The sequence below is a fragment of the Myotis daubentonii genome, chromosome 1, assembly GCF_963259705.1.
Source record: "Myotis daubentonii chromosome 1, mMyoDau2.1, whole genome shotgun sequence".
Lineage (NCBI taxonomy): Eukaryota > Metazoa > Chordata > Mammalia > Chiroptera > Vespertilionidae > Myotis > Myotis daubentonii.
This window is the reverse complement of record NC_081840.1, coordinates 92,226,605-92,244,895: the sequence shown is the minus strand read 5'-3', so window position 1 is coordinate 92,244,895 and position 18,291 is coordinate 92,226,605. Positions and strand designations below refer to the sequence as shown.

Sequence of the window (18,291 nt, the reverse complement as noted above, 5' to 3'; positions counted from 1 at the left end):
GTCTAGCCTAAAACAACCTAATCATTAGAACATGCTGGGATAGCTTCTCAGATTTCTCCTCTAGAGATTCTAACTCAGTGGGTTTGAGATAGAGTCTGAGAATTGATGCACTTACCAAACATTCCGCATGGTCCTTATCCTCAGGAGAAGCCTTAAAAAAAAATCACTGACATAGTGGGGAGAGCTAGCTTTTGGAATGAGGCTAAAACACAAGATTTTAACCCCAGTTTGGCCATTTAGTGTGCTATGTGGGGTAGGTCACTTTTCTGTCCTATATTGTTTCCTCATCTATACACAGCAACAGTGATCAGGCTTTTTAGGCTCTAATGCTCAGAAATAATATATGTGCAAGTTTGCACATAGTACACTCTCAATAAATGGTTGCTATGATAATCATTGTTATTATGATTAAGGCAACTGAATGACAGAATAATACACGCCTCTCTGCCAAGTGAGTTAAATCTCCTTCCCTGTCAACATCGGTCTCCCACGTGGCCAGAGATATAAAATGTATTTCTTATTGTAGACTGCTGTCAGAAAGGTTTATAACACATTTGTACTAAGCTGTGAGCACATGTTAAAAATCTCTGCACACATATTCTGTGAGTTACATAAAAGTGATTATGAGCTCCATCCTGTGAAGCATGGAAAAGGCTCTCACCTCCTTGGTGTGAGTTGAACCAAGTTCCCCCAACACATCTTCATTCTCCCTTCCTTAGTGAATTAATTTTGCTCCTTGGGGTACAAAACGTCGGGGAGGTTTCACAGGATGGAGCACACAGTCACTTTTATGTAACTCAAAGATGTACACAGGGATATTTTAAGAGTGCTCATGTACAAAAGTTTCACCAAGTAATACATCCAATAGATTATTCTATTCCAGCCATTTCTCAAGGGCTGGTAGCAAGCCACTAAATTGATTTCATAACCCATTTATTGGGTCACAATCTAAAATTCAGAAAACAGTAACTTACAAAAACTGTTGTTTGAAAAGTTAACCCCTAGATCTAGAAAAGATTTTGGGAGTTCACCTTCTTGAAGATGCTAAACTACAACTAATTTTCTTTAGTATAGTCTTTAAAATCTGCATCAGCTTTAATGAATAGTTTGAATACTTTTTAAAAATTCAGGGAATATAGTCCTGATAAAATAACAAATCTAAATAAAAATAAGTGTATAACTAATATTTTTACAAAATATGAATAAGGAGGGGGTATTTTTAATCATTATAACTTCATTGCTACATGCAAACAGTGACATCTGGTGGAATGACATTGCTGTGCTTTAAAAAAATCCCAGCTTTCACATCTTGGCAGCTTTAAAATCAGATCAATGTCCAAATAATTCCCTTTTTTTTTGTATTTCCATATAAAAACAAAAATCCAATAATCTAATCTATTATCAAACATTGACAGTGCATAATGAAATGACTTCTTGTCATCCCAATCTGCATTTTATAAATGTGCATAGGTTTACTTAGGTAGGAGCTATTTTTTTTTAATGGATATAATAGAAATCTTACTGCAGTTGCTATTAATTACAGCTCTAAATCTGCCACTAATTGTGTTTGGGGCAAAATTCTGCCTCAGTTTCCTCAACCCTAAATATGAGTAGTTTAAGTAGGGAAAGGCTAAGATCTCTTATGGCTCTGATATAGGTATTTCTGTGACTCATCATTAGCTGGAGCAAACAAGGATTAAGCTTTATGTGTTGTGGTATAATATCTTGGTTCTTGCCTGGATTATGTAGCAAGGAACAAAGCCAAGTAAGGGGTATGGTGGGAGCAGGATAGGATTGGACCTGACCATTGAGGAATGGCAGGAAAACGCAGGAAACGGGCTGGTGGGGGAAAGTCAGTTCCAGGTACCCACACTGGAAGGAAATGTAGAGCAGAAGACAGAACACAGTACTCTAACAGCAGTATGACAGACCACAGGTGGTGCACTACGGGTGGCGTCAGAAAAGTCTAGCATGGGACAATGTTCAAGTGAGGGGCAACCAGTGACAGGAATACAAAACCTGGCAGGATTTATGCAGGTTTTCAGTATTTAAGTAATTAACATCAGGGAAGGCTCCCACAGTTGTCAATGCCCCAGTCCTGGCCTAGAACTCAGAAACAGGATTTCCATTTCTAAGAGAGATCAAGCAATATAAGATAGAACACCCACCCTATTGTAAGCAGAAACTCTGCTTCCAAAGTTGGTCACAATGGATCAAATCCAAAACACCAATGGTGGGTAAAATAGGCTTTTCTCATATTACTCAACTAGAGCTCTCACATTCTTCCTAGCTATACCAGGTTTGGTTCTGAGAACAAATATTCAGAATGAAGCATAGAAAGAAAGAAAAAGAGACGTGAGGGCCTTCACAAGTTCACAAAACAGTGGGATATGATGGAAACCACATTTAGAACCAGCGAAATCTGAATGCTAGTTCTTACCTAGCTCTCTATATGTGTACTAGACACTTAAGCTCACCTCTGAACCACATATTCTTCATATTTGGGAAATAGAATGATTTATCTACTACATAGAGTTGTTGTTAAAACTAAATTACATGATAAATGTACCTCAATGCATTTTCCAATAGATACTTTTCTTTTTTCCTATACATAAGGTTCTACCCTATTTGTAGGGTTCAGATAAAAATCTTTCAACTGGAAGCATACTTTATATATTCAATTTGTCAACTATTAAGAAGTAGAAATAATGATACAAACAACAACAAAAAAAAACCCACCTAGACAAATGTTGGCAAACATGATAGATTATAGGAAATAGCAAAGAAGCAAAATAGGGAAAGAGAATACAAAATAAGATGGCAAAAATAATACCAAATATATCTGATGTGACAACAAACTAACATGGAGTGATCCAATCTGTTATTTTTAAAAATTTCTGCTTGCTTCCACTTCATTTAGTTCTTTTTCTGGAGATTTCTTCTGTTCTTTCATTTGTAACATGTTTTTTTGTCTCTGCATTTTGGCGGCTTCCCTGTGTTTGTTTCCATGTATTAGGTAGAGCTGCTATGGCTCCTAGAATTGGTAGAGTGGCCTCATGTAGTAGATGTCTTGTAGGGCCCAGTGGCTTAGGCTACCTCCTCACCTGAGCTGTACACTCTACGTATGCCACGGTGTGGGCGTGTGCAGAGTCCTGTAGTTGAGCCTTGGTTGTTGGAAGGAACTGACCCCCTGGCCAATTGGTTGTGAAGATCAGCTTCAACTATAGTGGAAAAACTGCTGTGCAGGGCACATCCCTATGGAGTAGGACTTGCTTCAGTGGGGCTTTGGTGCTCACCCAGTCCACTCCTTGAGTATGTCGCTTGTGGATGTGGTAGAGTTGTAATATGGCATGGTCTAAAGCTATCTACTGGGTACACTGTCTCTGGGGCCTTCCAGGAATTTAAAGACAAAGAGAGAATCTTAAAAGCAGCAAGAGAAAAGCAGTTAGTTACCTACCAGGGAACACCCATACAACTGTCAGTTGATTTCTCAACAGAAATTTTGGAGGCCAGTAGGGAATGGCAAGACATTCAAAGTAATGAACAGCAAGGAACTACAACCAAGTTTACTCAGCAAAGCTGTCATTTAGAATTGAAGGTCCGATTAAAGAGCTTCATGAATAAGAGAAAGCTAAAGTTTATCACAATCAAACTAGTATACAAGAAATATTAAAGGGTCTTATTTAAGAAGAAGAAAATAAAAGATTAAAAATGTGAACCTAAAATGGCAATAAATACATATCTATCAACAATTTAATCTAAAAATCAAAATAAGCAAATAAGGAATCTAATGAACAAAATAAACTGATGAATACTATAGCACCAGAGTCATGGAAACATGGGACAGACTGATGAATTTTAGAGGGAAGGGGGCAAGGGGCCAGGAAGAAATTAAGTAAAGAATATGCATATATGCATTGCCCACGGACACAGACAATAGGGTTTTGAAGGCTTTGTAGAGGAGGGCAATGAGAGGTAAAGAGGGGGCACATCTGTAAAACTCATAACAATAAAGATATTCTTTTAAAAATCTGATTGACTTTTAAAATATTCAAGTCTATGCAATCTATAAGAGACACGAATAAGAAAGTTAAAAATGAAAGAAACGGTGAACATATAAATAAAGCAAAAAGTAAGACAAAGCACATTTCATTTTTTTATGAATTTAGTGTACAATCTACAATGAAAACAGGACCAAAATTAACAGTTCCTTGAATTTTTTTCCACATAAAATTGTTTTGTATAACCACAAATGAATTTATATAATATTACGTTCCACCTCCTTTGAGTGCACAGATCTTTCTTTCATTCTTCATCATGACTGCGATCCATCCCATCATTAAATGCATCATAAACAGCTATCTGTGGGTTCCAAAATGGCAGGTGGAGTAAATGGAAGCTACACTGACAAGTTACAAGGACCAAAAGGAATTACAACTAAAATACAGAAAAAACATCCTGGATAATCCACTGAAGATTACCTGGAGACAACCCTGATAACCAAGGATGGGAAGTGGAGACTGGTAGGAAGTGTGGAGTCTAGAAAGGCGTAGCCTGGCTCCCAAAGACAGCAGCTGAAGTTCCAGAGGGATATCTCAGTTGTGTGTGTGTGTGTGTGTGCGCGTGTAGGGTGAGGGAGATTCCCAATGAGACTCTGGGATCTAAACCCCAAGTGTGGCCCCCAGCCCAGATCACTAGAACTGAGAAATGTGCCCACATAACATCTGGCTATAAAAATCAGCAGGGTTGCTATCTGCCTGCCAGAGATAGATGAAAATGATGGCACCCTCTTATAGGGCCAACACACAAAACTTCCTGTGCAGCCACTCACATTTGGGTCCAGCAGAGGGAGCACAGAGTGGACTACAGCTGTGTGAACCAGCAATGGGGGCTCTGGTTTTAGAGCTCAGAAGGCAAACACACCAGTTTATTGTGCTGAGTCATTCCTTCATACTTCAGAGGACATCTTTCCCTGCAGACCTTTGCCTTCCAGGCAGTTTTTGCCTGGGAGGAAAACAATTGCCCCACCCAACTGAAAACCCCCCTGCCCACCCAGTGGAGTTTCTAAGGCCCATTAAGAGATGAGAATAACAGCCTGCAGGCAGAAGCAATTGCCCCACCTATGGGAAAATCTCTTTCCCCACTCTGTGGTCAATAGCCTGAGGCTAATCAAGACTGAATAACATGATTGTTGCAAGCAGAGGCAGATCTCTGGAGATTTTGAGTCATTGCCTGATCCAATCCTGGGCCAGGGGCTAGGAAAAGCAGACCTTGGTGTACATCTTGGTCCTTTCCTAAGGTATCCAGCCAAAGCAGAGCAAGCCACAAGCTGGGGACTGCTGATAACACAAAACAGGGTACTCAGTGCCAATCAGAAACAGCATCTGAAAGTCTTGCACAACAGGCTTGGAGTCATAGCAGATATACCTAATACATAGACACAAACCCAAATAGGCAGCCAAAATAGGGAGACAAAGAAACATGCCCCAAACGAAAGAATGGGGGAATTCTCCAGAAGAAGAGATAAATGAAATGGAAATAAGAAATTTATCAGATATAGAGTTCAGAATAATGATGGCAAAGATGCTCAACAGCATGAGAAAAGATATGGTAACTATGAAAAAAAGAACAGTTGGAAATAAAGAATGACATAGCACTAATAAAGAACACAGAGGAATAGACAGCAGATTAGGGGAAACTGAGGATCAGATCAGTGAATTAGAATACAAGGTAGGAAAAAATCACTCAATCAGAGGCTCAAAAGGCAAAAACAATCAAAAACAAACAAACAGGAAAACAGCTTAAGGGACCTATGAGACAACATAAAATGGGACAATATTCACATTGTAGGAGTACCAGAAGGGGAAGAAAGTGAGCAAGAGATAGAGAACTTGTTTGAAGAAATAATGGCAGAAAACTTCCCTAACCTGGTCAAGAAAAAAAATCACACAAGTTCAGAAAGCACAGAGAGTCCCAAATAAGAAGAACCCAACAGGGCCACACCCAGAAACATCATAATTAAAATGTCAAAAATTAAAGACAGAGATTTTAGAGGTCACAAAATAAAAGCAATTTGTTGCCTACAAAGCACCTCCCATAAGACTGTCAGTTGATTTCTCATCAGAAACTCCACAGTCCAGAAGGAAATGGCATGAAGCATTCAAGGTAATGAAAAGCAAGGATCTGAAACCAAGATTACTATACCCGGCAAGGCTATCATTCAAAATAGATGATGAGATAAAGGGCTTCCTAGACCATCAAAAAGGCTAAAGGAGTTTATCACCACCAATCAAGCACTGCAAGAGATGCTAAATGGACTGTTGTAATGAGAAGAAGAGAAAGAGAGAGAGAGAGAGAGAGAGAGAGAGAGAGAGAGAGAAACATGGGCATAAAGAATTAAAGTGGCAATAAATAAATACCTATCAATAATAACCTTAAATTACAATGGATTAAATGCTTCAATCTAAAGACATAGGGTAGCTAGATGGATAAGAAAATATACCCAAATATATGTCATCTATAAAAGACCCACCTCAGAACAAAAGACTCACATAGGATGAGAGTAAAAGGATGGGGGAAAATTTTCCATGCAAATGGAAGAGGAAAAAAGCTTAAGTATACATACTCATATCTGACAAAATAGACTTCAAAATGAAGGCCATCATGAGACAATAAAGGTCACTACATAATACTAAAACAATTGATCCAACAAGAGGATATAACCCTGATAAACATATATGCACCCAATCTAGGAGCACCTAAATATATACAAAAACTTCTGGAGGATTTTAAGGGAGAGGTTGACAGTAATACAGTCATAATAGGAGACTTTAACACCCCACTGACTTCTCTGGATAGATCTTCCAGACAAAAATTAACAAGGAAACAGTGACTCTAAATGATATACTGAATCAGATGGATTTAATTATTTATAGAACATTTTATAACAAAGCTACAGGATATACATTCTTCTCAAGTGCACATGAGTCATTCTCAAAGATAGACAATATGATAGAACACAAAACAAGTCTATACATGTTCAAGAAAATTGAAATCATATTAAGCATCCTCTCAGATCACAATGGAATGAAATTATAAACCAACTACAGTAAAAACACCCCAAAACATTTTAACATATGGAGGCTAAATAGCAAGCTATTAAATAGTGAATGGGTTACCAATAAGATCAAGAAAGAAATCAAAAACTTCATGGAAACAAATGAAAATGAACACACAACCCAAAATCTCTGGGACACAGCAAAAGCAGTCCTGAGAGAGAAATTCATAGCACTACAGGCCTATCTCAAAAAACAAAAAATATTAATAATAAAATATTTAACCCTACAACTTAAAGAATTAGAAAGAGAACAAGAAAATCCCAGAATAAGTAGAAGGAAAGAGATAAAAAGGATTAGAGCAGAAATAAATGACATAGAGGCAAATATATATATATATATAAAAGATCAATGGAACTAAGAGCTGTTTCTTTGAAAACATAAACAAGAATGATGAAACCCTAGCCAGACTCATCAAGAAACAAAGAGAGAAGACCCAAATAAATAAAATCGGAAATGCAAGCAGTGAAGTCACAACTAATACCACAGAAATACAAGGGATTGTAAGAAAATACTATGAACAACTATATGCCAACAAACTGAACAGTGTGGATGAAATGGACAAATTCCTAGAAAAATACAATCTTCCAAAACTCAATCAGGAAGAATTAGAAAACCTGAATAGGCCAATAACAACAGATGAAATTGAAGCTGTAATAAAAAAAAACTCCCAGCATACAAAAGCCTGGGTCTAGATGGCTTCTCAGGGGAGTTTCATTAAATGACTAACCTATACTCCTAAAACTATTCCCAAAAAATCTCAGAGTAAGGAATACTTCCAAGTTCTTTTTATAAGGCCAGCATTATCCTAATCCAAAAACCAGATAAAGACACTACAAAGACGGAGAATTACAGGCCAATATCCCTAATGAACATAGATGCAAAATCCTCAAGAAAATATTAGCAAATCCAATCCACCAATATATTTAAAAAATCATATACTATGACCAAGTAGGATTTGTTCTGGGGATGCAAAGCCAGTACAATATTTGCAAATCAATAAACATGACATATCACGGAAACAAATTGAAAGACAAAAAGCACATGATCTTATCAATAGATGCAGAAAAAGCATTTGACAAAATCCAACACCCATTTTTGATAAAAACTTTCAGCAAAGAGAGACTAGAGGGTTCATAACTCAACATAATAAAAACCATATACCACAAACCTACAGCCAGCACCATACTCAATGGGCAAAAACTAAAACCATTTCTCCTAAGAACAGGAACAAGACAGTGATGTCTACTTCCACCACTCTTATTCAACAGAGTATTGGAATTCCGAGCTACAGTTATCAACCAAGAAGAAAACATAAAAGGCATCCAAATTGGAAAGGAGAAAATAAAACTCTCATTATTCGCAAATGAAATGATACTGTACATAGAAAAAACTAAAGACTCCACCAAAAAGTGCTAGATTTAATAAATGAATTAGGAAATGTAGGAAGATACAAAAAGCTGTGGTATATTTATGCCCTGGAATACTATGCAGCAGTAAAAACACAAAGATTTCTTACCCTTTGAGATAGCATGGAGAGACCTGGAGAGTATTATGCTAAGCAAAATAAGCCAGCCAGAGAAAGACAAATATCACATGATCTCACTCATATCTGGAATCTAAAGAACAAACTAAACTGATGAACAAAATAGATCCATAGACATAGAAGCATGGAACAGACTGTGGAATCTCACAGGGAAGGCAGGGATGGGGGGTTGGACGAGATCAACCAAAGGATTTGTATGCATATATACATAACCATGGGCACAGACAATAGGGTGGTGAAGATCAGGAGTGGGGCAGGGGCTGGTTGGAGGAGGGGAGGGCTAAGGGGGGGAAATAGAGGACATCTATAATACTGTCAACAATAAAAAAAAAATTGTTTTAAAAAGAAAAATCTCTCCCCAAGCCCCAAGCCATCATACACATGCCTTAGCAAACACATACAGGGCATCTATAAAATCCTTCATAAGCAGACTCTTGACTCCTCTCTAGTTTCAATTTCATCACTGCTCCCCCTGTTCCCTAAGGCTTGACTTCTTTCCAATTCTCAGATGAGTTCCAATTATCCACAGCCTCAAACTTCAATGTGCATAATAATCATCTGCAATTCTAACAAGTTTGCTGCTAGATTGTGGACTATACTTTTGAGTAGCAAGGCCCTAAAAATATATTCTTTCCTCTCCTCCTAGTTATATTCTATTCATTCTTCAGGTTTCAATTTAAGTATCATTTCCTCAAACTTCCCAAAATAATTAAGAACTCTTCTTCCATTTTTCCACAGCACCCTGCACATCTGCATATTAATGGCCACATTTATAATAATTAATTCACTATCTACCTTCTCTGCTACTCTCCAAGTTCTCTGAGGGCAGAGATTGTTTCTCTTGTTTGTAGATGCTTCCCTAGTGTCTAATTCTATGCCTGCCACATAGTAGGTACACAAAAAATATTTGCTGATCACTTTAAGTGACTACTCAGATCTTTAGTTCTTGACATGGAATGATATTTATAACATAATAAGTTTTAAAAATAATGTTACAAAACACTATGTATGTATCATTATTCCAAATAAATATGATGTATTTGCATACAGAAAATCAAATCTGGAGTTATATTTAAGAATGTAAGCAATATTATCTCTGGATGCTTTTGAGTAATTGTTTTTCTTCTTTTCATTTTCTTGCATATTTGCTAAAATATTGTATTTTTATTATTATTTTTCAACAAAGTCATAAATGATATTAAACACTGAATTATGACCTTTAAATTTTAGTTTCCCAATATTGTTGAAGTTGCGTTGTTTTAATGTATAGAACTAAAAGTCAGTCCACATTTTTTTAAATGTGACTAGGAATTTCCCTTATAATTTGAAGTCAAGTTGAGGATTAGGTCTGCTGACTATAGGGGGTACTTGATTTGAGAAAGTCAGCAAATTTTTATAGGGTAGCATTTTTGTTAACTCTCTCTTTATTAATGATAAACCAACAACTTACACAAGCACTTTTACATAGACAAGTCAGTAAATAGAACAAAAATCCATACATAAATAGACTCAATAATGCATTGAAATTAAATGTATGCAAAACTGGCATTTCTAGCTAGTTAGTAAAAGTGGATTTATTGAATAAATGATATTATGCAATTGGCTAGTCATTTGAGAAAAAAATAATACTTATTCTTCTTATCAAATTAATAATAGATTAGAGATTTAATTTTTTTAAAGAAAGCTATAAAATTAGTTGATGAAAATATGGGAGTATGCATTTAAATTTAAGCATTAAAATGCTTTTTCTATGAATGGCACCAAGACTAGAATACATTAAAAAATTGCTAATTTTTAGTATATAAAAATTAAAACTTCCATATAGCATAAAACACCAAAACTATACTGAAAACCAAACATCAAAGTAAAAAGAAGACTACAATGTATGACAAATAATTAAATCTTTAATATAAAAACATCACTTATCCCCAAGAAAAAGATGAATGACAACAGAATAAACTCTGGTAATTCTCAAAAGGAAAAAAATAGCCAAGAGACACCTAAAAATGTGTTCACCCTTACTGAAAATTAATAAAAAAAATAATAAAGATAATTTTCCTCATTGGATTAGAAAAAATATATAAGATGGACAATTAGTAGTTTGACAGGGTGAGAGGAAATGAACAGTGTCATAATTGTTGGTAGGTGTAAGTTGGTAGAGTATGTATCAAAATTTTGAAAACAAAAGTTTAATAAATAACTCCACACCTAGGTATTTTCTTACATTGCTGATTGGTTAATGAATAATATGAAATAATTTAAATGTTCACATATAACATTGAGTAAAAAAGATCCTTCTATAAAATAGCATACGTAGTTTAAGCATATGCACATACAAGAGATGTTCAGAAGGCTGTGCACCAAGTGTTTAACATTAATCTAGTTGTTTAAATGCCATTAGTAATGTCCCTTATTTTAGATATCAAAATCTAAAATTCCATGCTAAGGATTCTAATTAAATATATATAAAGTTCTCTTTATAATACAGACATTTTAAAAGCAAAAATATGAATATAGGACATTTTTAGAATTCTCATCAAAATTGTTTTTTAGCAAAATAAACCTGCTTGAACAATACATTGCTACTTTAAATAAACTTAACTGTGTACCCATGCTATACTATTAAAATATTCCTTGATGTTTGTCACAAATAACAATAAGTATATACAGAATTAGGAAAAGTATTAAAACTATACAACACAGGTATTATTATGCTTTGTAGTTAACCGTTTATTGCACAGAAAACCCAAAAAGTTAGTTGAAATTAACACCAGTGAAAGGGCATTCGTTTCCTGTTTACAATTACCTTACTTGAGAACACTTATTAGTGCAGAAAAAAGTATACATTTCTCTGAATTTGCACGCTTATCAGACAGATATATTTTGAAAGGTTAAGCTATGTTTAGCAAGGTAATCCTCAAGAGATTGAGGGCAGAGAACTAAATATTTGGTACTTAAATGAACTTATTTGGTACCTAGGAACAAATTGCCAGAATTAAATTATCATCATCCATTACAATATTTATTGACTTTCTTGAAAAAAGAGAGTGAGATATATTTGAAAAAAAATAGAATCAGAAAGAAATCCGTATTTTTAACACTTTGCATGACTAATAGAAACGGTAATATATCTTTTGCTTGTAGATTGCTAATGGAAATGAATCAAAATAGTAGTATCAAGACTACTAGATTATGTTTATTTTCTACACTCAGTTTTAGGCTTTTAAGAGACATTCCGGAGGAACCAAGATGGCAACATAGGTAAACCTGGTACTCGCATCTTCCCACAGCCACATCAAAATTACAACTAAAATACAGAACCACCATCATTCAGAACCACCTGAAAGCTGGCTGAATGGAAGTTCTACAACTAGAGAAGTAAAGAAGAAAGCACATTGAGACTGGTAGGAGGGGTGGAGGCACAGATTGGGCTGGTCTGACACCCATGTGTGGTGTGTTTTTAATTGGGAGGAGTATCTTGCTGAGGAAGCTTCCCGCAGTCATACCCTGGGCCCCCAGCCCAGGGTTCCAGTGCCGGGAAGAGAAGTCCCTGTAACTTTGGGCTGTAAAAACCAGTGGGGATTATGGCTGAGTGACAGGGAGGCTGTTGGGAGTCCCGGGCAGGTCCTCCTAAAGGGCTGGTACATGGGCTTACTCAGACTCACTCCCTCTGAGCTTCAGCAGTGGGGCAGCAGCTTGAAAGGGTCCAGGGACATTCGAGGAGGAACTACAATGTCCGGCATCAAGGAAAGAACTTGAGGGCAGCCTTCTCCCAGACAAAAGTGCCGGGACCTTCTCCTGACAGAGCTGACTGGCAGGTACTATATGAGTCTCTATCAACTGGACCCACATTGTTCACCATGCCCTGGTGATTCCCTGAGATCCTGTCCCACCAAATTTGCAACCCCTCCCAAGCTGTTTGCAATGTTGTTTCCAAATGAATGGCCTGTTCTGGCTCAGGCTTCAGACTTTCCTAAAATCTCTCAAACATGCAGCAGCTGGACTCAGTGTGTATCCTACCTCTCGACAAGTGGCCCTAGGCCCAGCACTAGCAGCAGCTTGCCAAGGTTCACAGCTTGGCCTTTTCTGGGCACCTCTTAGCCCAACACAGGTAGCAGCCATCTGCAGATCGCTCTATAGCACTTGCTAGGTGGCCCCAAGGAGGGCATAGACAATGGCTGACTCTGCACCTCCTGGGAGGCCCCAGAGCCAGGGCACCCAGAGGACAGCTTCAGACCATGCCAGATTACATACAACTCTACACATCCACGAGCAACACACTCAAAGGTTGGATTCAGGGAGCACCAAAGCCCCATTGAAGCAAATCTTGCTCCATAGAGGTGTCTCCTGCACAGCAGCTCTCCCACTGTATTTGCAACTGGTCCTCACACCCAGTTGGCCTGGAGGTTAATAACTCCTGTGATGCCAACAGCAATCAAGGTTCAACTGCAACAAGACTATGCACCCAGACCATACCAGGGCATCCTTAGAATGCCAAGCTCAGGTGACTAGGGAGGCTGAGCCAGTGAGCTCTATAGGACACCTCTACACAAGGCCAATTCCAGCAGCAGTTTTGAAATTTCCAAAATTCTTCACATATGATTCTTTTGATATAGCAAATATTGACTTAATTAATGAAAACTAAAATATTTAGATGTATAAGTTTATAAATAACAAATCCTAAAAATATATCTTTTTGCCTAAATAGCAAACAAACATGGGATTCAAATTGAATCTGATTATTAAACAGGGAAACTAGATAATTTTAGACCATGAAAAAAAGAAACAAAGTGTTACAATTTTTACTAAAATCAAGTTTGAGGAAATGGGCTCAGTATATTCCATGAAAAGACTAGATAAGTTACTAATAATTTTGTGATAGTGTAATTATTATTTTATAATATATTTTTATTGTTGATAGTATTACAGCTATCTGCCATTCCCTCCACACCCCCATTCCCCCTTCCTCCCAGCCCCTATCCCTACCCCAGGTCTTCACTACCCTATTGCCTGTGTCCATGGACTATGCATATCCTATCTTTATTAGAAGGAATATGCAAATTGACCATCATGCCATCACAAAGATGATGGCACCCACAGAGGAGACAGGGTTTCCATAACACAAGATAGCTGCACCCACAGTGGAGGCTTAACAGGGGACCTCAGACCATGCCACTGACCTGGTGCCAGGTCGGGGGACCTCAGGCTGTGGCCCCCGCCCAGTAGGGCTTGACAGGGGACCTCAAGGTGCATCCCCCACCACAGTGCTGGGCCGGGGGATGTCAGGCTGCTCCCCCCAACCCGGACTGGGGGACCCCAGGCCATGCCCCCCATCCTAGCACTGGGGGACCTGAGGCTGCACCCTTCCACCAGGTGGGGCTTGATGGTGGCCCTGAGGCTGCGCCCCCCACCCAGCAGGGCTTGACGGGAAACCTGAGGCTGTGCCCCCTTCCCGGCACCAGGCCATGGGACCTGAGGCTGCGCCCCCCGCCTGGTGGGGCTTAAAGGGGGATCTCAGACTGGGCCCTCTTCCCAACAGGGTTTGATGGGGGACCTCAAGGTGTATCCCCCGCCCTGGCCCGGGATGGAGGACCTCAGGCTGTGCCTCCCACCCTGGTGCCAGGCTGGGGGATCTCAGGTTGTGCCCTCCACTTGGCAGGGCTTGACCAGGGATCTCAGGCCACACCACCCACCCTGGCACCGGGCTGAGGGACCTCAAGCCGTGCCCCCCACTCCGGTGCAAGGCCAGGGGACCTGAGGGTGCACTGGTGGACCTGAGGTTGCGCCCCCTGCCTGGTGTGTGCTGGGGGACCTGAGGCTGTGACCCTCACCTGGCGCTGGGCCAGGGTACCTGAGGCTGCACCCCCTGTCCGGCAGGGCTTGACAAGGATGGGGCCAGCTGGGTCTGGATCTTGCCCAGTGGAGGTGGGGCCGGCTGGGTCTGGGTCTCATGCTATTTTGAGGCACCACAAGTGGGTGGGGACTTGACTCTGGGTCCCGCAGTGCACCCCAGACTCTGACAGGAGGAAGATTTTCATATACACTTTACTAATTTTCTTTCATCTATTATAGAGAAAGGGCAAATAGCAATATTAAAACATTTCTTGTAATTAATCCCCTTTTAATGTGCACGAATTTCATGCACTGGGCCACTATTAAGTATATAAGTTATTTGGTTTATCTCTTCTTATCCCCCCAATTCCACATCGAGGTATGCCAGTTTGTAATTAAAAATGATCTTTTATAATATTATTCTATAGACCTAAAATAGCTAAAATATAATACTAAAAACATTTCTATTTAAACTTGTTAATATTTTTTTAATATTCTGAAAACATGTAGGCGAACAGTTTTTCAGGATTTCTAGCATATCTTTTGAAAGGACTTCAGAGCATGCATTTGAAATGGGCAGGTGATATTGTTCCTAAGAGGTAAAAATTGGTGCCTTGTGAGGGGGCTGATATAAGCTTCCCCTTTTTATGAATATAACACAGCTATACAGGACCATACACAGATGTACAGTATATTTGGGGTATTAAAATGTAATAGGCCAATTAGGGGAAAGAAAGTCTAGAAAGGCTCCTTATGAGAGTGAGGAATTTAAATAGGAGAGATATAAAACACAAAACACAGCAGTAAAAGTATAATTACTGCTAAGTAAATGTTGGCTGCTTCTCTTTTCTCCTATCTTTTGCACTCTTCACAAAAGAATACTCAGAATCAAAAGAAAATATGACACAAGGAGAAATGGAAGAAACTCCAGAGGCAATGACTTTTGTACATGATCCCGGGACCCAAGTATGCCCAATGACAGTGAAATCTAAGACCAAGTCCCGTATCTGTGATTTTCTTAGTCGTACAAACCTGACAAAGTTACTTGATTTTTTATGAGCCTTAATTTTAACATTCACACTCCAAAGTTGTTATGAAGAACAAATGAGAAAATGTATATGACATTCTTTGGGAACCAAAAACCACTCAAGTTACCTTATAATAGGGCACAGTTCATGCTAGTGGCAGGAACTGAAGATACTTAAGTCTGTGTAGGTACAGGAAAAAAATTGAAAAAGTCAGAATTAGAACAAATATTCCAAAATTTGATATGGACCCTGAGTAGCAACAGTAATCTTAAGAAGAATGAAGTTAAAGGAATCATGCTACCTGATATCAAACTGTACTACAAGGCAGTAGAAATCAAAACAGCATGGTCCTGGCATAAAAACAGACACATAGATCAATGGAACAGACAAGAGAGCCCAGAAATAAACCCTGCCTTTTCAGTCAATATTTGATGAAGCAGGCAAAAAACATGCAATGGGATAAAGATAGTCTACTTAATACATGGTGTTGGGACAATTATACAGATATGTGCAAAAAAAATGACACTAGACTACCTTCTTACACCAAACACAAGAATAAACTCAAATGGATTAAAGACTTAAATGCTAGACTCAAACCATAAAATTCCTAGAAGAAAACACAGGCAGTAAATCTTGCACATTTCTCATAGCAATATTTTTTCTGATGTATCTCCTCAGGCAAGGGAAACAAAACAAAACAAAAACAGGACTATATCAAGTTAAAAAGCTTTTGCACAGCAAAGGAACCCATCAATAAAATCAAAAGACAATCCACTGAATGAGAGAACATATTCACCAATAATGCATCTGGTAAGGGGTTAATATCCAAGATTTATAAAGAACTTGTAAAACTCAACACCCCAAAAACAATCTAATTTTAAAATGGTCAAAGGAAGAATAGACACTTCTTCAAAGAGGACATAGAGATGACCAATAGACACATGAAAAGATGCTCAATGTCACTAATCATTAGAGAAATGCAAATTAAAACCACAATCAGATATCACTTCACACCTGTCAGAATGGCTATCATCATTAATCAATAAACAATTAAGTGCTGGCCAAGATGCAGAAAAAAAAGGAAACCCTTGTGCACTGTTGGGAATGCAGGGTGGTACAGCCACTGTAGAAAAGAGTGTGGAGTTTCTTCAAAAAAATTAAAAATGGAACTGTCTTATTACCCAGCGATTCCACTTCTGGGAATTTATCCAAAGAAACCCAAAACACTAATTTGAAAGAATGTATGCACCCCCATTTTATTACAGCATTATTTATAGTAGCCAAGATTTGGTAGCAGCCCAAGTGTCCATGAGAAGATGAGTGGGTAAAATAGCTTTGGTTCATTTACACAATGGAATACTACTCAGCCATAAAAAAGGAGGATCTCTTAGCCTTTGAGACAGCATAGAGGGACCTGGAGAGCATTATGCTAAGTTAAATAAGCCAGTCAGAGAAAGACAAGTACCATATGATTTCACTCTCATGTGGAATCCAATGAACAAAATGAATTACTCAGCAAAACAGAGACAGACTCATAGAGAACAGGCTGACAGCTGTCAGAGGCAGTTGTTGGGGGAGGAGAGCAGGTGGAGAAATTGAGAAAAAAAGAAAAAGAATTCATGGATAAGGGCAACAGTGGTTATGGGGAGGGGAGGTAGAGGAGGGCATAGAGGGGTAAATGGTAATGCAAGGAGTCTTGACTTGAGGAGATGAACACACAATACAGCATACAGATGATGTGTTGTGGAATTGTGCACCTGAAACCTGTATAATTTTGTTAACCAGTGTCATTGCAATAAATTCAATAGAAAGGGAAGGGAAAGACAAAAACTGTTCCTCTCTAGTGTCCCAGAACAAAATCAAATCTTCAAATCTAAACCTCAAAAGGCAGAATTTCTGTGCCAATTTGAATCATTTAAGACAAAATTACCAGTGGAACTCTTACCGATCTCTTTGCTCGTTAGCTGTAGAGTGAGCATCGAAGAAGGAATTTCCAAATACTTCAAGTATAGTATTGTGGCCTTCCTTGCTGGCTGTATGATACACTCGAGAAGCCAGGTGCAAGTCAATGGGCAGCACCTGGTCTGGGACAGTGGTGCACAGGTCATGAAGGGTAGGAGTGGAGTGGTCTTGTGGAATTCTGCAACAAAGAAAAGAAAGTGGGCTTCTTTTTTCATTGTGTGTTCTTTCGGTATAAAATACATTTACACTGACAGATTAGTGCGGGGTCTGAAAAGGATGCCTAAATGTAGGAGATGAGATTTAAAATGATAATAGTGATTTCTAACAAATTTAACATCACAATCTCAGGTCATTGACCAGATCTTCAAAGCCATATATCCAACTGCCTGCTAAAATATCAACCTGTATGTCTTATAGTTACCATAGAATCAACAGATTTAAGAGCAAACTTATTTTCATCCCACCCCAAACCTCTTCTCTCTTGAATTCTCTAACTCAGTTTGTGACACCATATCCAGCCATCATGCATTACTCCTTTGCAACTCTGCTCAACTGCTAATGTCCATGAAGAGGTAGAAAATATAGAACATTACCCATTAACTAACATCAGTGGAACCCCTGGTCTAAGTTAATGTGATACCTCCCTTCCCACTATGCTAAAACTTGCCTTTCCAAAATAGGGAAGAGGGCAAGAAAAATGCTTTCTTAATCCCCACCATCACTTGCCATCCAATGGACAAATACTTTTTGAGCACCTACTGTGTGCCAGACTCCATGCTAAGTGATTTACAGTCTCTCAACAATGAGC

General features: G+C 38.5%; 1 protein-coding gene across 1 annotated transcript in view; it reads right to left on the bottom strand.

Annotated features, from left to right (window-relative positions):
• The window catches only part of LOC132230269 (uncharacterized), a 180,485-nt gene that overhangs the window by 35,058 nt on the left and 127,136 nt on the right, over positions 1-18,291 (bottom strand). The window contains exon 6 of the mRNA XM_059687509.1: positions 17,467-17,661. Within this exon, the coding sequence (XP_059543492.1) occupies positions 17,467-17,661 (195 nt within the window). The remainder of the gene's footprint in view (positions 1-17,466; positions 17,662-18,291) is intronic.